A 23,044-nucleotide genomic window follows, 5' to 3' on the forward strand; every position below is an offset into this window, starting at 1 on the left:
TGGGAATCTTGTAGCTAAAGCAACAATAAGATCTGTTTTTAAAATGTTCTCGATGAAAACCACATTCAACAACCCAACACACCACAGAGAGCTAGGTAGTGCTGTTCACTTCCTGAATAAATAATTGTTTTGAATTAAAGTAAGTTTGCTACTGTTAGTTTTCTAAAAATGCCACATGCTAAATAGTTATGAGTGCAAACATCCGATGCAATGAATTTTTTATTACGTTATTAATAAAACGACATTCATGCTGCTTATTGTGACTGCTTAAATATTGCAAAATGCAAGAATACAAAATATTGCTCTGAAAAGATTGTATCTCACACTGCTAGTGTTAGTTCTGCATGCTTTTCTGCTCAGAAGTTGGAGGCAACAAAAGAGGTCACATGAGTTCCTACTGTATCTTATTGCTAATAGCAAGTTGTTTACGTTCAAGAGTTTTTGCACCCCAACATCTCCATGTAATCCAGAAGACCCCACTCCATACAAACAAGACACTTATGAATTGTCTGAGCTCAAGATTTATAGAGATTGTATTGGCATTACTGTGCGATGAATTATCAGAGGAAAAGACAAATGTTCAGCGTAATGTAGAGGTACACATTGGAACTTGGAACCAAAAAGTTCCATGAGTGGGTTTTTCAAATTTATTTATTTTAAATAACTGTGGGGCATGTAGTCAAATATGTAGGTGTTTTGTGTGGTACTGAACAACTTGTTTATGCAGCTTTGTTGGAAGCACAGGCAGGTGGCAACAAAAATATGGTGGAATTGGTCCGAATATTTTCAAGATCAGTTGGCAAAAAAATCCCATACACACCTTTTAGACCACAGAGGTGTTAAAGTATATTTCTTAATAATTTAACCTGAATCTGCCATGTGACTGATTTAATCACATCTGCAACTAAATGTGCACTAAATTGCAAAGTTTTCATGTCACTGTGATGATACTTCATTTGTATCTATATCATCTGGAAAATCAATATTATGTACCTTAAAAAATTAATTTTAAAAAGTACACGTAAAGACATTTAGGGCTAAAATTTAAAGCTTTAAAGCTACATTACATGCACTTTCCCAGGTAAAAGATGCATACTACAGTGAGGGGGGGAAAAAAGTATTTGATCCCCTGCTGATTTTGTACGTTTGCCCACGGACAAAGAAATGATCATTCTATAATTTTAATGGTAGATTTATTTGAACAGTGAGAGACAGAATAACAACAAAAAAAATCCAGAAAAACGCATGTAAAGAATGTTATAAATTGATTTGAATTTTAATGAGGGAAATAAGTATTTGACCCCTCTGAAAAACATGACTTGGTACTTGGTGGCAAAACCCTTGTTGGCAATCACAGAGGTCAGACGTTTCTTGTAGTTGGCCACCAGGTTTGCACACATCTCAGGAGGGATTTTGTCCCACTCCTCTTTGCAGATCTTCTCCAAGTCATTAAGGTTTCGAGGCTGACGTTTGGCAACTCGAACCTTCAGCTCCCTCCACAGATTTTCTATGGGATTAAGGTCTGGAGACTGGCTAGGCCACTCCAGGACCCTAATGTGCTTCTTCTTGAGCCACGCCTTTGTTGCCTTGGCCGTGTGTTTTGGGTCATTGTCATGCTGGAATACTCATCCATGACCCACTTTCAATGCCCTGGCTGAGGTAAGGAGGTTCTCACCCAAGATTTGATGGTACATGGCCCCGTCCATCGTCCCTTTGATGCGGTGAAGTTGTCCTGTCCCCTTAGCAGAAAAACACCCCCAAAGCATAATGTTTCCACCTCCACGTTTGACGGTGGGGATGGTGTTCTTGGGGTCATAGGCAGCATTCCTCCTCCTCCAAACACGGCGAGTTGAGTTGATGCCAAAGAGCTCCATTTTGGTCTCATCTGACCACAACACTTTCACCCAGTTGTCCTCTGAATCATTCAGATGTTCATTGGCAAACTTCAGACGGGCATATATATGTGCTTTCTTGAGCAGGGGGACCTTGCGGGCACTGCAGGATTTCAGTCCTTCACGGCGTAGTGTGTTACCAATTGTTTTCTTGGTGACTATGGTCCCAGCTGCCTTGAGATCATTGACAAGATCCTCCCGTGTAGTTCTGGACTGATTCCTCACTGTTCTCATGATCATTGCAACTCCACGAGGTGAGATCTTGCATGGAGCCCCAGGCCGAGGGAGATTGACAGTTCTTTTGTGTTTCTTCCATTTGCGAATAATCGCACCAACTGTTGTCACCTTCTCACCAAGCTGCTTGGCAATGGTCTTGTAGCCCATTCCAGACTTGTGTAGGTCTACAATCTTGTCCCTGACATCCTTGGAGAGCACTTTGGTCTTGGCCATGGTGGAGAGTTTGGAATCTGATTGATTGATTGCTTCTGTGGACAGGTGTCTTTTATACAGGTAACAAGCTGAGATTAGGAGCACTCCCTTTAAGAGTGTGCTCCTAATCTCAGCTCGTTACTCGAAATCTTTCTGATTGAGAGGGGGTCAAATACTTATTTCCCGCATTAAAATGCAAATCAATTTATAACATTTTTGACATGCGTTTTTCTGGATTTTCTTGTTGTTATTCTGTCTCTCACTGTTCAAATAAATCTACCATTAAAATTATAGACTGATCATTTCTTTGTCAGTGGGCAAACGTACAAAATCAGCAGGGGATCAAATACTTTTTTTCCTCACTGTATGTACAAAAGATGTGTTAATGAGGATAGCGTCCCAGAATCTAATCAGTTCATTTTCTGGTTAGTATGATAATTCCATATAAATCATACAAATATTCACCCACTCGTTTGTAGTGATTACTAATTGACAAATGATGTTGCCAGTTGATAAATTTCAGTGATGTTGCATCCATTAGTTACACACAGCTCTGTACTGGTGAAACAGGCGATACGTGCCTTAGCCCATTTCATGTCTGACATGTTTCTCGATCTCGCCTGCGATGCCACTCAAATAACCATTTCGCTGAGGGTTGGAGAGTGTAGGCATTAGCAATGTCACATGATGTGTTGCCCTGATTTTAGAAGCTGAAGACTGACAGTATCAGATGCTGAAGTTATTTTTGTGCTTGGAGAAATATTTCAGATTTCTGTACAGCTGCAGTTAAGCATGAATGATTGTAATGGACAGTGTTGTGGTTTGTCAGGTCAGCATTTTCTGTGGTGTTGTGTCCGTCAGGAAAGAATGGGAGAGTATTTTATTTGCCACATATAAATCACTGGCTTAAGTAATTCAGTTAGGTATTTTCATTATATGCTTAATGTACTGCAATCAGTAATGTTTTGTTTGTATATAAATGATGGGGAGACTGTTGATTTGATTAAGCACCAAAAGAAGCCACAGTGGTAAGAAGCTAAATGAGAGTTTGTGCTTGAATGCATTCAATGTGATTAGGCATCAAGATGACCGCATAACACAATAAAAGGCACCAACATGGCAGTATAATACAATAAAAGATTCAGTTGTGATTACATGAACTAGGCACTGGTTTCCTGTTTTGTTTTGTTTTATTGTCCCAAATGGTATCATTTTCCTTCATAGTTCCTTAAAGCTACCGCACATAGTATTGTTTGGTTAAAAATGGGGGAAAAAGGAAAACCATTGAGTCATGAGGGAAAATACTCTAAAACATGGTGTTCCTGAGCTGCTGTAAGTCACCCTGATTTTCCAGTAGTAGGAACTCCCAGTATTTTAGCCACAGATATCGGGTTTAACTGGAAACTGTTATGTGCCAGTTCGGATATGTCCCATATCATAGTGCATGAAAGTAGTACAGCCCACCCCAGATTTCCAAAACAGCCACAGGCATCATAAAAGAGAAGAATGTTCCTTTAAACTGTTTTTGTTACGCAGACCTGCACGAACAGTACGGTGACGGATCATAACAGAAGGAAGGCTTTTTCATTCAACAAGGTGTTTTAGCTAGCATGCTCACTCAGCAACTAGGACCGGCACATTTGATGTGTACAAGTTTTTATTCTCTCAACACTTCTGTAACACTTGGAAGACCTTGATAATTAGGGATGGGTAAATATATCGATTCTCCGATTTTAATCGATGTTCAATTTAATGAAACGATATCTATTTGGGAAATCCCCGAATCGATTCTTAATGCGTGTGCTTTACTTGAGAGGATATGAATATCATCTGTAGTTCCCCTCTCGTCCTGAAGATGTCGCCATCTGTCATGTTTTGAATTTTGAAACCGGTTTTATTTCAACATGTTTCAAGTTGTTAATGAATTTCACTGTTGCGCATTTAAAATGTTTTCTTTTTTTTTTTTTACAGTAGTGTGAATTGTGCAGTTTGTGCTTACCTTATGTGCATTGTCTGCACATATTTATGATTTCTTGTTACAATGTTTGTTACTCAAAGTAAAAGTAAAAAGTAATTAAACATAATTGTGTGGGTCCTATTGTTAATGTGTATTTCAGAAATATAGCTTAGTAGGAGGGTTTCAGTTACCAGCATTTATATTAAAACATGGATTCCATGTCTACAAAACTAACATTTTAAATGAAATATTGATAACTAATCGATATTGAATCGAATCAAAACCATATGAATAAGAATCGGATCGCCAAATTGGTCGCAATACCAAGCCCTATTGATAATATTGCCAAATATAATTATATCTTCTCTGCTGAGCTGCAAACCAAAGCACATATTACCATACTATACATCTATCCATTTTCTGTACCGCTTACAATAAGCAGGGTCATGGGTAGTCTGGAGGGTGCCAACCCATCACAGGGCACAATCATACACCCATTCACACACTACAGACAATTTAGAGATGACAGTTAGCCTACAACACGTTTTTGGACTGGGGGAGGAAACCCCCCGAGCATGGAGAGAACATGCACACTCTGCACACACACAGGGCGGAAGCAGGAATCAAACCCCCAACCGAACTTACATAAGTAATATGTAAGTACACCAATACTGTAGTGTGTGTGTGTGTGTGTGTGTGTGTGTGTGTGTGTGTGTGTGTATACTATTTAGGCATCTTATGTAGTGTGCAGAATGCAGTGTGGGACACAAACCTAAGTTCCCATTATATGTGTATTACTTGCTTTTCAAAGCTGTCAGATAAATCTCTGCTGAAGAAAACTTTACAATGTTATGAAATATTCAAGAGGTAGCTTGCAATAACATTTTCCTACCAGAAAGGGCGACATTTCAAAATTTTATAATCTGCATCTTGAAAAAAATGCTCAGTCTTTGTTAAACAAAAAAACAAAGCTGAGGTTTATTTTTAACAGCTGTAAACTTGTTTGCATCCAGGTTGAAATGAAACTGGACCTAATTTCTATAATATTAATATAATGTCAAATGTGGAGAGGATACATTTTCTTAAATTTTATAAGCAGAATGGTCTTTGATTTTGTTTTCAGATCACTTGTCTCACATCATCAGGGTTTAAATGGGAAAACAAAAACAACACCACAGCTATTATCTTGGCAAAGAGAAGGTGCACAAAGTGCCAATAATTGTGACATGGGGAAATCTAGATAATGTTTATTACATACTTTTTCATAGCCTTTTCCCCTTTCCCAAGCATCAATTTATGTGGGAAAGTGAAAATAATTTTATAATCTATTAAATTAAAGGTACATAATTGGATTGTAAGGGCCACCATTGTTACTGCAAGGCTACATTTGTTTTTGTTTTTGTGCCTTAGGGAACAAAAAAGTGCTTGTATAGTTCCCTTGTTCCTGGTAGTGTAATGCCAAAATATTACATGCTGGTGCAGTGCAGATCATGCTGCCAATGCATACCTCCTGTGCCATCTTACCTTTTTTGGAAAGAGGACTTTACTAATGAAAGACTACAGCCTGATTCTTCTGTTAGAGACTTCATGTCTTTGCATGCAAACTAGGATTGTCTATGGCTGAGTGTAGTTGAAGCAAAGGACTTCAGTCGGTGTACAAGTCAAGGATTCAGCACTTAGAGCTGAAACACTGCCATTCTCTTCAAGCATGGCCAATGAACCTGAGGATTTAATTTGGTCTGATGCAGAAGTGTTTAACCTTGAGATGGACGGAGAAACACTTCAGCTCTGGGCTTATGTGATTGTAAAAACATGTGGGGGAACAACAGTTACGCTGCACTAAAAACACACATACACAGGGATAAGCCTATCAGTTCTATTCATGCACTGTTAACCCAAGTCATGTTTATTATAGTTGTCACTTTTTCTTTGCCTACAGCTCCTAGTTATCAGTGTTTTCATATCTGAGTAAAGAATATCATTTATGAAATGTCCAACTTTATCAACACTTATCTTGCATGAACTGTATCATGGCCATGGAATACTTGGTTATCATGGCCACATTTATTAACTCAAACAACTGTGAATGTACATCAGTGGTAGAAATGATTCATCTTGAATAATGGATCTGTATTCAGTTGAGCTGTAGGAAAATTCAAGCTCTCATAAAAGACAGCAGAGCTCTTAAGATACAATAGACAAAAAAATGAGCTAGAGTCAATGAAAATGACACCTCACAGATAACCTGATGTTAATTTTGCTATTGCCAAATATCCTTTGTGTTGCCTTTGAAAACAGACTCGCACACACGCACATACACAAAGATCCCATTTCCCCAACAGGCTCAAACCACCGGTAGACCATTTGTATTTCATCTAGTTAGAACTGGCTCAAACCTGCCTTTTCTATCAGTATAAGCCGAGATGTCTCCGCGTGCGCTTGGAGTTTGCCAGCACAGCAGATTTAGAGCTGGAATGTGTGATTCACATTGTCAGTATGTGTTTTACTCAAACCCTTAGACAATGAGCTTAAGATCCTTGTCCTTTTGTCCTTCATTCTTTGTGAGTTCCCAGGCAACTGTTAACCCAAACTGCACAAAAGCTAGCTAGCTCTAAACTCTAATATGTCCACTACAAAAAAAAAAAATGAAATGCTGCAGGATCACATTAACATTACGTTTCTTCATTTTGCACACATTTTTTATTCAAAGCCACTTATAAGCATTAGTGTTGATGAAAGGCCAGTGTTACCGCATCATTAAATATAAGAGCCTACCATATTTCAGTATATTGCTTGTCCTCTGGTACAGTGGTTTAGAAGGGGAAGGGGCAGATATTTGTCAGGGTTAGGGTGCAAATTCACAGAACCTGCATCGATCTTTGCCTTTTTGTTGTCTAAGGACATTGTTTCATAAAACTACCTGGGATTTAAACTCACATCCTTTTAGTGTCACTTAGGTTATGTAAGACATAATATAATGCGAAGGTCATGTAACAACATTTAAAATTAGCAGAGGAACATTCCAATCTGAGTTACTGAAAGACTACTCTAGCGCTTCTAAAAGTGTTATCTGCCCTCTTCCTCTTTCATGTACGTAGTACATAAGCTCATAGACACCTACAGTTGGCTATTTTGCTGTATTTTTGCTGTGATTGACAGGAAAGAAAGAGTATGATATCCCTCCCATCCACGTGGCTCTGTGGCATCATCAGGATTCAAACTCACAATCTCCTGACAATAGGGTGAATGCTTTTCTTTGCTCAACTTAGAAGTCCCAGTAATCACTTTTTCAGGGTCATGGTGAATCCATAGCCCATCGAGGGAAAACTGCACGTGAGGAGAAAATACACCATTTATCGGACACCTATCGCAGGGTACCATGCGCGCGCACACACACACACACATGCGCGCGCGCATACACACACACACACACACACACACATATTCAAACTAGGCTTGCTGTGATAGTTTGTATTACCGGTGTTACACAGTGTTCGGTCGCACACCGATTACATCACTTGCCCATCATGGCACCGCCGTAAATGTTGTTTTGCTTTTTATAGTAATAAAAATGGATGCTACAATTAACTGCTCAATTCAGCACTATGGGGTGATACCGGTATTACCGGTGTTGTCACACATCGATTAACCGGTGGGAACATTTCCTCACCGTCACAATTGTAATTCATACACTCATTCACACCTAGGATCATTTTAGCATAACCAATCAATCATTTGGCATGTAGATGGCATATTTTCAGGAGGTGGGAAGAAACCCACATGGGCATGGGGAGAACATGCACAGAAATTCCACACAGACAGTAACCCCAGATCAGGATCAAACCTGGGACCCTTGAATTGTGAGATGGCAGTTGCAAATGTGAATTTTAATTCACCTATAAACCTGGTCTCTGTCTAATACCTTCCTTACCTGGTTACTTTTGGTAGATGGCATCCTATGCACATAGTTATGGTTGTGTCATATTCTTTACATTTTTAATTTAATGGTGCTCTGTTGGGTTTTTAAAGTTGGACTATTGTTTATAGCTAAATACTGATTAATAGTTTTCCAGAACATTCTTGTTTTGATAGCTCCTTGTCTTCCATGATGGTGTGTCTCCAAAAAACTCTGGAATTCCCAGAACAGGTGTATTTATATTGAGGTCATATGACACTAACCCAAACTTGTTCACCTAATTATGTGACTTCTGGTGACAGAAAGACAATCAGTTTTATGTGGGTAATATAAACTACATATTAGACACAGTCCAAAGAAGTGTTATAGGCTGATTGGGATTTCCAAATTGTCTGTAGTACGTGAATGTGTGTGCGACTGTGCCCTGTGATGGGCTGGCACCCTGGCACCCTGAAATCCTGTCCAGGGTGTCCCCTGCTTTATGCCCCTACAGAGTTCTCATTATGGAGGGCATAACCTGCTAAGAAAGTATTAAATGGTCAAATTAAATTTGGAATAGACATGTGAACTGTTTTTACAATTAGTATATAGTACGGTAATATCATGATGCTGCATGTGTACATGTCAACTGTAAACAGTTTTGTTTACAGCTAATTATTCTGTAGTATCCAGCTGAAGCCATGCAGACCAACAATGTGAAGTACTTGGCTGGACAAAGCCCTTCAATGATCAAAGCCCTGCTTGGTCATAATAAACATATGGTATGGCATAATTAAGCAAGAGAACATACACCAAAATACTGATTTTAAGATTTTATAATGTTATTCAAAATTAGTACAAATATTTTGTATCACATACTATTTATACTATTTACATACATAGCAATTTATTTTCACTAAGCAACTTTCCCTTGTTGGGAAACCTTTGTTTTGGGTTTTTCCCATTTTCTCCTCAGTTTGGTCACCCATTTACTAACTCATCTGTATCACACAACCGCTACCAGCTAGGGAGAGTGAGGGCAAACATGTGCTTGCGTGTTTTGTTAACAACAAGCTCCCTGGTTAACATTACTGTTCATGAGTTTATGATCTATTTAGTTTCACAATACAGTGAACTGTATGGTAAATATTATAGATTTAACCGCCTAATGTGCCTATGTTGATTGATCAGTACATATTATTATCAGTAAATATTACTATAAACTCATTTAAAGTAGTGAAGTGCTTTTTCATTTACCATTACTTATGTGAACAGCCATGTTGATATGTCATATGCTAAAATCTGGGTTAAGGACACATTCCCCACTTTCCAAGTAAGAATTCCAAATTGAGGGGATGTTTTCTTTAGTTTTCCATAGTCAGAGGTTGGAAATTCCATGTTACAAGCTATAGTTGAACACACAGTTTGTTAAGTCATGATAGCTAGGTTAGCTAGTGGTTAATGTTAGTAAACTTTACCAGACTTACCAAGTATTTTTATTCTATTAACTTTAATATAAACATTATAATTTTTTATAAAAACATTATCATTTATAATTTTTATTCTGTGGTGTTGTGTTCAACTACAGGACTGCACTGTTTAGCCAACTTAATGACTTTGTCATTAGAGTTGGTGACTTTAGATCCTTTAGTGACTTTATTTCAAAATAGAGCCTTTTGACAATTCTAGTCCCTTTTTAAGCAGACATTAGCAAATTGTACCCCAGTGTGTAAAGCCTGACTGACTTGCACTTGTACAAGCCTGTATTCCCAATATCAAATCACTGTTCATAATTGTTTCCCAACAACCAAATCACTGATCACCACTAGTCTCTATGACCAATCACTGATCATGACTGGTCTCAATGAGCAATCACTGACCACCACTGGTTTCAATGACAAACCACTGATGACCATTGTTTCCAGTGACCATTAATTTACATTTATGGCATTTGGCAGACACCCATATCCTGAGCGACTATATTTATCTCATTTAAACATCTGAGCAGTTGAGGGTTAAGGGCCTTGCTCAAGGGCCCAACAGTGGCAGCTTGGCAGTGCTTGGGTTTGAACTCACTGAACACCATTAGTCTCAATGACAAACCACTGATCAGCATTGTATTCCAGTGACCAATAACTGACCACTGCTGGTCCCATCATCACTATTTCCCAGTAATGAATCACTGATCACCATATTGTTTGTCCCACCCAAGCACTTCTTTGTTCTTCATTTTAAACTTTGTCTTCATTCCTAACAGAAATGATAGTGCTTGGTTCGACTGTTTTGCAAATACTTAGTAGTTTGATCAAACCATGAACCATGATCAAAGACTTAACTATATGAAGTAATTTATAATCTATTATTTTCTATTATGATAAAAGCTAAATGATAGCCATATAAAAGCATGTTATTGATATTCAAGCTTAACATGTTTTGAAAATAAATCAACTACTTATTATGAACTACTTAGTAGTCTTTGCTTTCTTCTTTTCTTTCTTAATTATTATAATTTTTTAATCAGAGGTTTCAGTGTTTCAGACAATGCTCCTGTATTCACTGTCATGGTAATAACACGGGAAAGGCACCTGCTATGGACAGGTCACCTGTTATCAACGTTTAGTGGTTACGCCTCACACCGCCAGGGTTGGGGGTTCGATTCCCATCGCTGCCCTGTGTGTACGGAGTTTGCATGTTCTCCCTGTACTGCGGGGGTTTCCTCCGGGTACTCCGGTTTCCTCCCCCAGTCCAAAGACATACATGGTAGTCTGATTGGCATGTCAAAAGTGTCCGTAATGTATGAATGGGTGTGTGAATGTGTATGTGATTGTGCATTGCGATGGATTGGCACCCTGTCCAGGGTGTACCCTGCCTTGTACCCCACCTTGTACCCCATGCTCCCTGGGATAGGCTCCAGGTTCCCCGCGACCCTGAAGGATAAGTGGTATAGAAAATGGATGGATGGTATATACTTAAAAGTAGGGTTTCTACTGTAATACAGCCTCAACAATAAATAAATCCGATTTAGTTATCTCGATAAATCGACGTCACTTTTGTAAAACAGTTAACTAGGTCACCAAAACGTGTTTACTACAATATTATTAATTAACTAATTAATTAATTAGTAACATTGTATCAAACGTACCTCACATTTAGGGTGCCGAATCCCGTTATTTAGCGTAACACTGAATATAAAAAAGTCGATAATTATTATTTTAAATAAAAAATATGGAATATCGCTTTTGACACGTTTATAAGTGCCGGGGCTGAATTCCGAATAACTCAATACTCCCTACATAAGCGCACTCTGTAGTCCATGACATAAAAGATTCCGAAGCGCACGTAGCGCACTCGATGTCCAATAAGGCGCCGTTTGTACCGCATCCCGGATTTTGTAAACTTAAGCACCTCCCATGACAGACTTCCTGATTCTAACCACAAATTGTTTTATTTCTAAAATACTATTATTACACGTTGCGCTTTTTTCCCTCAACATGTTCGTACTCGCGGGACTATTTTAGCTTGTTAAAAAGGACCGTACTGGACTGAGGCGCGTTTTGTTGTTTTTTTCCCTTTCACGTTTGGACAACGCGGGGCTGGAGGAAGGAGAAGCAGAGGCGGCAGCAAACTGGTGCAGACTGGTTAGTACTGACTACTGCATGTAGGAGAAGACAGAGGACGGATCGAGGTGTTCATGTACATCATGTAAATGGTTCTGTTGTCTTTTTTTATTATTAGGGAGGAAAACATCCAGCTATTTTCCAGTCGTGTTTGACTAATAATGATGACACGAAAGGACAGCACTGTGCGAGGCGTTGCGCAGTATTATCACTACACCAAGATGGAAATGAGATAGTGGATGGTGGTGGGTCATAAGAAGTCTACTCTCTAGGATGCAGTAAGTATGCTATTCTGTTATATCATCAACCAGTTTTTGATGAATGTATTATTATTTCCTCCCTGTGAAATTCTGTGAATTCTGCTCTGTGAGGTAGGTATGAAACCTGAGACTGAACACCTGCTTGTCTTCCAGCACTTGTTATAATGGAGTCAGAGATCCTCATGCAGGCTGTGTAGCCTGTGGTTCATTACACTGAACTGTTCAAATCGGAATTTTAGGTATTCCTCACACAACACAAATAATGCACATTTAATAAAATGTATATGTATATTATGCACCCACACTTAAAAGTGTTTTCAGATAGACACTGTTTGATATGATAATCAGTGATACTGTATAAAGGCACAAATAACGTATGTTATATTACAATGTTATATTAGATGTGTATAGTATTTAGATTATGATTTAGACACACCTTAATAACTATCACTACCTGGGGTGGCATTAGACAGTTAACCGTTATTTTAGGGACATACTCAGCTTGAATGACTGGATTTATTCACATGTTGCAGTTGCCTGTTGTAATTATCATTTAGGATGTTTTTTAATAGGAAGCAGAATTGCCATGCAGAATTTCAGGTTGTTGTTTTTTTGGTCATCCCAATCATTATGTTAACAAAAAACATGTTGACATGTACACACTGGTAGATTGTTCTGAAAACTCTCCTAACACTTCCTCTGAGTCTTAGAGCTCTTTATTGGCCCTCTTAATATGTTCCCCACAACAATTTAATTGGCTTGCGTGTGCATGAACAGCTGTGATTGGTTACCGTTTGTGTCACTATAACGGCTAGGAAAGACTAAGCAAATCAGTGTATCTGGCGCAGACATTGACCTAGTTAAGAGAGAGAGCAAACCTAGGAGTTAAACAAGGCTCCATGTCTGCACACTCGCATGTGGTTACACCATCGGAGTGGCTAACACCATGAAGCGGTTAAAGCTATTACTTAATGCTGCCACAGATGATGAGGTTTCCTGTGTTGATCTTCACTTGTTTCTGTAGGCACTGCCCTCCTGAACTGGTAAGATTAGCTTAATTTACTGATTGTCAGTTGCAGCCTTGATCTCTGTAGATGTAGAGATGCTGTGACATAGGCTTCTCAGAGAAGGTGATCCCATAGTTCTGTTCACTGTTTGAAAGCTCTATAAAAGTAGTAAAAATGAAGAAAAAAGAAAGAACCGTGGCACGGATTACTAAAATATCTGTAACAATATTGTAAACTGTGGCTTCGAACCCTTGGAAGTTATTGCATTGAGAAAATCCACACACACTCAGATAGTTTGTGTAAATATTTGTAACTCTCACGTGAGTAAAACTTCCCAACTGCTACATTGAGATATATTTTTCAGTGGGGCATATCGAGTCAGAAGGATCAAGCCATACTGCATGATAGAGAATGTCATACTGTGATTATTTTTGCAACTCACTGAGAGTTTGGCACATGACATGGTTATAGATAGGACCGCATGACTTTGGCATGAAAGTAACATAAATGTATCCGTCTCTGAGTTGTCTCTGATCAGCAGCATCTGAGGTGCATATTGCTCATAATTGAAGTATGATTGCATTATGAGCATGGATTATGGTAGGGTATGAGAAATAATGATTGACAATTATAATAAATGCTTATTGTGTGGTCGTCAAGCCAGATGTAAAGACAGTGGTTAATATGGTTATTAATATAAGTTGGCTCAGTGGTAGCTCAGGGGTTACTTTACTCAGTGATATAAAGGTTGGGAGAGTAAACCACAGTACTCAGAAGAGCCCCCTTTCCATCCTATCTCATTTCTACGTTTTGGACCAAATTATCTGCCAAATGAATCATTTCAAAATGTATTAGTTAGAGGCCAGGAACTAATTTTGAGAGCATTGCTCCTATACAAACTGGGTTTTTAAATTTTTTTTTATTAGATGCTAGCAGGTCTGAGCAAGAAATAACATGCCAAGAGATCTTATCTTGCATTCCTGTTGGTCTGTTTCTAATGTTGTAAAGTCTGGTCATCTGAGGACAATTATTTATAAGGCACTGTTCTAAAAGTGAACAAGTTAAATGAAAACAGTTGCGTGTTTTACATTATACCAGACCAGCTAGAGGCTGAGCATGTTTTTGAATCCAAAAACATACTTTTTGGGTTCAAATTCCACTACTTCTAGAGAGCCATTTTTGGGCTGTTTAATAGATTTTTGCCTCACTTCTGTGTTACTTTGAATAAAAGTGTCTACTGTATAAGGAATGGTGTCAATACACATACAGATTTTTTTTTTTAAGATGTAATACTCCTTTAGCATGCATGAGACATTTAATCAGTCAATAAAGTAATAAAGCACTTTATGTACAGCCACAAGCAATTCCACTCATCCTGATCATCCTGGTTAGGACCCATCATCGTATCTGCACTAGGTATCTGTATAACAGCATATAATAGAATAACAGTCATTTATTTTCATTTATTCATTTAGCAGACACCTTTATCCAAACATACTTACAAATGAGGAAATAAAAGCAAAGCAATATATCAAGCGGAGAACAATACAAATAGTGCTACCATACAAGATCTTTAATTTAGTTCTAGAAAAGCAAAGTGCGCAGAGTAGAGGTGTAAGAGCCAGAGTAAAGTTGTTGTTTTTTGGGGTTTTTTTTTTTAGGATACTGTGGGGCTGGCGTTTTAGGGGTGAGTTAAGTGCTCACGGAAGAGGTGGTTCTTTAGCTGTTTTTTGAAGATAGTGACAGATTCTGCTGTCCGGATTGAGGTCGGAAGTTCATTCCACCACTGAGGAACAGTTAGTGTGAAGGTTCTGGAAAGGGACCTTAGGCCACGCTGAGTAAGCACTACTAAGCGTCGGTTGCTAATCGATCGCAGATTGTGTGAGGGAATGTAAGCCTTCAGGAGAGTGTTGAGGTAGGGGGGGTGCTGATCCAGACAAGGTCTTGTACGTGATCATCAAGGCCTTGAATTTGATATGGGCAGCTACAGGTAGCCAGTGGAGGGAGATGATGAGGGGTGTGACATGGCTTCTTTTGGGACCCATGCTAACATAATAGCACTGTAATGAATCTAAGCAGTTATTTGCTCTTAATACTGTATGATAAAACATTTGAACCATGTTTTGACAATAACATGTATTTTTAACAGGTCTTCTTGGATTTTTGGGTCATTAAACGAGCCTAGCAACAGCAGATGAGACTGGTAATGAGCCAAAGTATTGTGTAAACAATGCGAAAATTAAGTCAGGGCTCTAAAAACTGTATTGTCACAATGCAACAGAAAGCATGTGTTACTATTACGTACTGTCTGACTAGTTGTTGTGAGCTTTATTTCTTTCAAGTATTTTACTAGTAGATGACATATTTTATTACAGAAACTTCAGAAGTTTTCCTTTTAACAGTAGTCTGCCAACAGAGATGAGTTTTGCAGAAGTTAAAGAAGTAGGCATTAAGTAATTATCACATTGGGGTTTTTTTTCATGGGGGGGAGGGGTGGTAGTTACACAAGGCTCTATTTTTCAATGAATTTCCTTCAGAGTTTCCCAGTGAAGAGAAATCATGTTCCTCTTGCTCTGTAAACAAGCCATAGACAGGATAATAATATGTAGATCATGATTCTGTTTGTTGTACCGGTTTGCTGTTGTTAATTATTTATTTGTTTGTTTTGGGTTTTTTTTGGTTTTTCTGTGCAGTAATCAGTATAATTTCATTTAATTACACATTAGTTAATGAACAGTTGTACGATAACTGTTTACTCCTGTTCTAACACCCACTGAATTATACCATCCTGCAAGCACATGTTGCATTTATTTCTGGTTTATTAAGGCTGGTGAGGCTTATTTGAGTACTATTCAGACATAGTCTCATGCAAATCCCATCGACATCTTTAACTGCCCTATGTTCAACTGGCTAGACATCAAAGCCATCTTAACACATTGTACAAAGTGGGATAAAATTTGACAAAGGAAAAGCAAAGAACAAAGTTATGTCTTGAATAGTTCGTGCAGTGAGGGAAAAGAATGTGGCTGCTGTAGGTGACTCAGGTATTGACATGCACTTCAGTAGATCTGAGAGTGGAAAATATGCAGGACCTCCACTGCTTAGTGTTTCACAGAATTTTCTTTATCAGCATAATTTACCAGACCCCGCGCAAAACTCCCTAACATGCTGGGGTATGCGAAGAAAAGAATTTCACTTTGCTGTAGTGTATATGTGATCAATAAAGTCTCATTATAATTATCATTATAATGCTATTTATATTGGGTGGGTTGTAGCACAGGAAGTAATTGTAATTGCAACCCTCTTTTCCAGTGAAGGATTAAACAGTTACCAACTTCCAGATTGTGCTGTTCTGTGTGAACAGTTACTGATTCTTTGTCCATTTGCCATGCCTTTAAATCAGGACTAGGCAGTATCAATGAAAAAGGAAAGACACTCTGGGTAAGTTGTGTCCCATGCATGTAGTAAATATATGACAGTTGATATCATTGCTCCATGTTCAGCTGACTGACAATTAGGATAACTTGGAATTGTGAGTAATAAGTTGGAATAAGTGGAATTAGAGACCAAAGTGTTATTTAATAAAAATTCTATACATTTAAAAAAATATATTTATTATTACATACAGTATGTATGCAAAATGGTTGGCACAAAACCCAAACATGTTCAACTAAATGATTTAAAAAGAGGAAATGTTTGCATCCGTGTATATAGCCTTTTGCATACAGTACAATTTTTAGTCCATTCAAACAATAACTAGAAAGAGATTAGATCACCAGAATGTAAGATTTCAGTTAATAGGAAATTCCAGTTGAAAATTGAAAGGTATCATTTTCTTGGAATGAACCAAAAGACTCCGAAGTGGGAAGGGACCTTTACTGTACGTTTCAAGCCTAGGTAGAAATCTGGGCCTGAGTGGAAGATTGTTCAGCATTGCATTAAAACATTTTTATGATTGCATGCATATGGATACGTGTAACACTGATCAAAATACTATTTTGATCAAAATACTATTTTGATCAGTGCTGTATGTATATTGATGTTTTTGCTCTTTATTAGAGTTAACAATCATTAATCCTAGATCCTGGTTTAACTTGTAATAACAATAATAATAATAATAACAATAATAACTTGTATGTAGTAAAAATTTAGCAACTGCTTTCAGTGGACAAAGTTTTCATAAAAACAAGAACAAAAAAATTTGAACAGCCTACATGCACAGAATTATTTAGCCTTACAGTGAAAAAGAGGCTAATGAACCTAGATCAGTTATTTAAATAATGAGCATTTCTTCTCTGTCCATACAGAGTAACTATCTGAAGTTAAATATTTCTTTTTCTTCTATAACAAATGTTTTGTTTTGTTTTTTTTGCCAATTTGATATTGTTTGTTATTCTCAAAATTTAATCTAAGACTTGGAGGTGGGAAAGCTGACTCTCAGGCATCAAAACAAGTCTTAGAATTTGATATTACATGAAAACATTATTTTTGGCCAGTCCACCCCTGCAGCAAGCAATTTGTGTGTGTGTGTTTTTTTTTAAATAGTGTCAGATTGATGATACAATCAAGAAGTGTTATGTAGTTGGTTAGGCTTTTGCAAGCTGGAGAGTTCTCTCGTGGAAACTGATACTGGGCAGAGCCTTAACAGCCTGCTGTCTCCTTTATAAATGCTTTTATCTTACTGCATTTCTTACCATTAGACCTTGCAGCTGGTTGCTATCTTTAGGTGTTATTTGGTAATTAGAGTTAATTAGAAGTGTTGCCAAAAACTATAGTAAAAGGAGCCCAAAAGTATGCAAAATTCAGTAGATATCAGAGGTGACTAATTTTTAATGAAAATCAGAACCTTGTTATTACAAATCATATAGGCATTAGTCATTTTAATCGTCAAAAAGTAGTAACTGACGGCAAATTGGAGTTATATAATCCAGAATGTAACTAGCACTATATGTCACTATTGGCAATTAATAGTGATAGTACTATTTATTTATCATCTGCTTTGTGTCAGATAAGTCAGGCAAATTTACAAATAGGTCAGGTTATGCATTTTGTTCAGTGTTTAATTATGGGCTACATCATAAAGAAACTGGTGAGGACACTCGTTATGTAAACTCAAATTTAATTGTGCTGTAAAGAGTGTGCCTAAAACTATATTTAGCTCAAGTATGGATGCATAGAAGGTTAGCTATTAGGCAGCAATCATTACAATGCTAATCAGTGGTGTTATGTTCTCTCCCATAGGAATGTTCACCCTCACGGAAGTTGCCTCTCTGAACGACATCCAGCCAACCTATCGAATTCTGAAACCGTGGTGGGATGTGTTCATGGATTATTTGGGCATTGTAATGCTCATGGTGGCAATATTTGCTGGGACGATGCAGTTAACCAAAGACCAGGTTGTTTGCTTGCCTGTTCTGGATTCGTGGGAAGAGTCTGTCACCACACAGAAGCCTCCAGAAACAGCTTCTGACCTCGGGACAGGAGGAAACAGAGTGACATTAGCAGCTGCACCTTTAGCAGGCAAAGACCAGCCTGACACAGTTGTCCGCCAACTGCATTTCTCTCAACCAGCTGCAATCATCCATCCTCAGCCAACAGGGGTGAAAACAAACATGGACTTTCAACAGTATGTCTTTGTCAACCAGATGTGCTACCATATTGCCCTCCCCTGGTATTCAAAATACTTTCCATATCTTGCTCTCATTCACACAATTGTCCTCATGGTCAGCAGCAACTTTTGGTTCAAGTATCCAAAGACATGCTCAAAAATTGAGCATTTTGTGTCAATTTTGGGGAAGTGTTTTGAGTCCCCTTGGACCACCAAAGCATTGTCTGAGACAGCTTGCGAAGACTCGGAGGAGAATAAGCAAAGAATGACTGGAGGCCTCTCGTTACCAAAGCATTTATCCACTGGCAGTGAGGAGGGGAGCCCAAGCCCAACCACACCAATGCTGGGAAAATCCAGTGTTAAATTCTCAACTGAAAAGCCTGTAATTGAAGTTCCAAGCATGACCATACTGGACAAGAAAGATGGCGAGCAAGCCAAGGCCCTTTTTGAAAAAGTGAGGAAGTTTCGTGTGCATGTTGAGGACAGTGACTTGATCTACAAACTCTATGTCGCTCAAACTATAATTAAGACAGTCAAGTTCATTTTGATCTTGTGTTACACAACAACATTTGTTGCATACATTCATTTTGAGCATGATTGTAAACCAGATGTTAAGCATTTAACTGGCTACACCAAATTCCAGTGTACTCATAATATGGCATTCATGTTGAAAAAGCTGCTCATTAGCTACATTGCCATCATTTGTGTTTATGGCTTGGTATGCATTCACACACTTTTTTGGTTATTCAGGCGGCCTCTGAAGGAGTACTCATTTGAGAAGGTGAGAGAGGAGAGCAGCTTTAGTGACATACCAGATGTAAAGAATGACTTTGCATTTCTCTTGCACATGGTAGACCAATATGACCAGTTATACTCTAAACGCTTTGGTGTCTTTCTCTCAGAGGTCAGTGAAAACAAACTGCGGGAAATTAGCTTGAATCACGAGTGGACATTTGAGAAGCTACGGCAGCATGTGACACGGAATGCGCAAGACAAGTTGGAGCTCCAGTTGTTTATGCTGTCAGGTGTTCCTGATGCAGTGTTTGACCTCACTGACCTCGAGATATTGAAGCTTGAGCTAATCCCTGAAGCACGGATAACAGCAAAGATTTCCCAGATGACCAACCTTCAGGAACTGCATTTATATCACTGCCCTTCCAAAGTTGAACAGACTGCATTCAGTTTTCTCCGTGATCACCTACGGTGCCTTCATGTCAAATTTACAGATGTTGCAGAGATACCCCAATGGGTTTACTTGTTGAAGAACTTGAGGGAGCTCTACTTGGTGGGAAACCTGAACTCTGAAAACAACAAGATGATTGGCTTAGAATCCCTCAGGGACCTGAGGCATCTGAAAGTACTACATCTGAAGAGCAACCTTACTAAGGTCCCAACAAACATAACAGACTTAGCCCCCCATCTGGTCAAACTCGTGGTACACAATGATGGTACTAAGCTCTTGGTATTGAATAGTTTGAAAAAGATGATGAATCTTGCTGATCTGGAGTTGCATAATTGTGAATTGGAAAGGATACCACATGCCATTTTTAGTTTGACAAATCTACAGGAGCTAGACTTGAAATCCAACAATATTCGCACTATTGAGGAGGTTATCAGCTTCCAACACTTAAAAAGGTTTACCTGCCTCAAACTTTGGCATAACAAGGTCATCACCATTCCACTGTCCATAGGTCAAGTAAAGAACCTTGAGTCCCTTTATCTTTCTCACAACAAACTAGAGTCCTTGCCTGCACCTTTGTTTAGTTTACCTAAGCTAAGATATTTGGATTTAAGTTACAACTCCATTGTGGTGATTCCAACAGAGGTAGGATTCCTGCAGAACCTCCAGCACTTTGCCATCACAGGAAACAAGGTGGAAGTGGTACCAAAGCACCTGTTCAAATGCACCAAGTTGCGTACACTGTGTTTGGGCCAAAATTGTATCTCGTCCCTGCCAGAGAAAATTGGCCAGTTGGTGCAGCTGGTACATCTAGAGCTAAAGGGAAACTGTCTGGACCGCCTTCCAGCCCAGCTTGGACACTGCAGACTCTTGCGTCGAAGTGGTCTGATTGTGGAGGATCACTTATTCGACTCTCTGCCGATAGAGGTCAAAGACAGCATTAATCAGGAAAGCAATTCTACGTATGCTAATGGAATGTAGGAGATTAGTAGAAAGGGATCTCTACATTTCCCTCTACTGGTCCTCTTTTGACCAGAATCTGCTATCCATGTTGAATGGAATTATACACAATGTTTTCTTTATTGCTATGGTTGCACCAAACTGGTCTCTTGCTAGTTTGACAACTGGTGAGGAAGGTTTGGCTCAGGACTTGCACCTAAATGAAATGCTTTAAACCACTGGAATTAACCAAGCATCCTAGAGCTTATTCTGGCTACAAACTAAACAAGAAGACCAGTAGAAAGCATCTGATGTAACAAAACGTGTTCACTGGAAATGTTTTTAAAAAGCTATGAATAACCCAGTTTGCAATATTTTTCTTTCCCTGATACAAAGCCAACAGTGTCATGTTTCACATTCAAACCGCTCTTTCTGCAGTCTTTCATTTGTTTATGCTGCCATGTTTTTCATTTTATCTAACGACTTTCCACACAGAACAACCCACATTGTGGTGCAGATACTTACTGTATTTATTCATTCTTGGAGGAAATCAGGAAAAGGTGAAAAACAACAACAACAATGAAAAGATCTTTGTGTTTGGCAACGTATTATAAGGAACCATTAGTGCACACAATGCATGGTCCTTGCTGCTCATAACACTTCAGCCTAGAAATTATTGTTCTAATATTTATTCTTCTACTATTCAGCTTCTACATGTTAGTCAAAAGACATGTATAAAATCAGAATTTATGTTAAAAACTACTGCTAAACATTGTACTGGTTACTCTAAGTGGGAATACAAATGCTTGTACTTTATTAAAAAAAATTACTCAATCAGAATTGTTTAATTCACTAACTGTACAGATTACACTTGAATTTGACAGATAAGCCTGACATTGTTCAACATGCAACATCCCATACTCATAAAATTACGACTATACAAAACAAAGTGCAATTAAGTACCAAAACTAAAGCATTCAGAACGTGACTGGATGAGTTAACCACAACAAGAAATAATTAGCATCAAATTGGCATGCAACACATTTTAAAACGTGCAGGTCACAGCTGGGTAATCTATTTTCCCTAATATTCTGTGACTGTATTCATCACAGTGACCATTTTTGCGCTTAAATATTGACATGATACTATTATACCACATTCTGAAATATGAATTCTCGAATCTAATTGCTCGGAAGGTGTTGATTAACTTTCCATAAGAGCAGCTTTGACAATAGTGGCGGCTTACTGTTTCTATAGTAACAGCACATTCACAGGGACTTGCATATGCTCCATGTAATCTAAGAACAATAATAAATGTATATTACAACTGTGCTGTTATTTAACAAAGAAAAACAAATGATCATTGATATTGTGCAGTTTTCTGTAAGGACATGTTTATTTAACATTTAAGGAAGGAGTCTCGAGTGTCAGCGCTTTGTAACAGTCGGTAAATTTTCCACCTTCGGGACAGGAGACTTCGTGTTTTCCAGTTTCTTGGTGGCATGACGAGTTGTGTTTTCTCTGTCTTATTAACTTCAAGAAAGACAAAGAGGACAGGCTGGTGAGGATCCACTGTGTATAGCTGCCACAACATAAGCGATAACACAGATGTTACACAACATTAAATGTAGCTATAAACATTTAACCGCATGATATGTTATTCTTTAATAAATAAACTACTGTGGTATAAGAGGAATAAATCATAAACAGGACATGTCACCATTATTAGCCTGAAGTTAATTATTTTTCTATAACTGCAGGTCTTTTTTGGTAGTTTATTCCTTACTTTACTGGTTTCAGGATAGACAATGCTACTTTGATGCCTGTTTCTAATGTTATGCCACATCAGTGCCAGCTTTTTCTAGTGGGTCCTACTGGATTATAAATATAACATTAAATGGTATCAGTTACCATTCCCATAAAAGCACACTTTTGTAGGTATAGTCACTGATTAAAGCCCACAAACAATTTGTTAGCTCTTCTTTAACCAATTTATCAATTATTATCTGATGGGTGGATCATTTTTAGCACAGCAGTGACACACAGTTGAAGCCAAAATACATGTAGGCTACACTCAAACTCAGTTTTTCACAACTTCACACATTTCATGTTACCATATATTTCCTGGGTTAAGTCATTTGGTGTCTACATTATTTGGAGGTCAAAATAAAAGCTAACAGACTTTTAGATTTTTTATGTTTATTTAAACTTTTATTATTATAGTCAGAATTTTACATACCCATTGCCTTTACATTCCAGT

At 38.2% G+C, this 23,044-nt stretch overlaps 1 protein-coding gene and 1 long non-coding RNA gene across 10 annotated transcripts; one reads left to right on the plus strand and one right to left on the minus strand.

The window, feature by feature from the left end:
- Positions 1 to 9,495: 9,495 nt before the first annotated feature.
- On the minus strand, positions 9,496 to 11,464 carry LOC128634017 (uncharacterized). The gene is made up of 2 exons (XR_008397199.1): positions 11,316 to 11,464; positions 9,496 to 11,100 (listed from the first exon to the last, which is right to left on the minus strand). It is a non-coding gene; the product is annotated as an uncharacterized LOC128634017 (long non-coding RNA).
- An 88-nt stretch (positions 11,465 to 11,552) lies between these two features.
- On the plus strand, positions 11,553 to 21,618 carry lrrc8db (leucine rich repeat containing 8 VRAC subunit Db). Of its 9 annotated transcripts, none has more exons than XM_017480101.3 (5): positions 11,563 to 11,811; positions 11,909 to 12,068; positions 12,162 to 12,289; positions 16,370 to 16,498; positions 18,299 to 21,618. In XM_017480101.3, the coding sequence occupies exon 5, from the start codon at positions 18,301 to 18,303 to the stop codon at positions 20,824 to 20,826; it is 2,526 nt and encodes an 841-aa protein (XP_017335590.1). In that variant the 5' UTR covers positions 11,563 to 11,811; positions 11,909 to 12,068; positions 12,162 to 12,289; positions 16,370 to 16,498; positions 18,299 to 18,300; the 3' UTR covers positions 20,827 to 21,618. The 9 variants fall into 9 exon arrangements, 8 of the variants coding, with proteins under 8 accessions (XP_017335590.1, XP_017335589.1, XP_017335588.1 ...); XM_017480100.3 differs by having other exon boundaries at positions 12,166 to 12,289; XM_017480099.3 differs by having other exon boundaries at positions 12,204 to 12,289.
- Positions 21,619 to 23,044: the final 1,426 nt, after the last annotated feature.

Source organism: Ictalurus punctatus, chromosome 11, assembly GCF_001660625.3.
Source record: "Ictalurus punctatus breed USDA103 chromosome 11, Coco_2.0, whole genome shotgun sequence".
Classification (NCBI taxonomy): domain Eukaryota; kingdom Metazoa; phylum Chordata; class Actinopteri; order Siluriformes; family Ictaluridae; genus Ictalurus; species Ictalurus punctatus.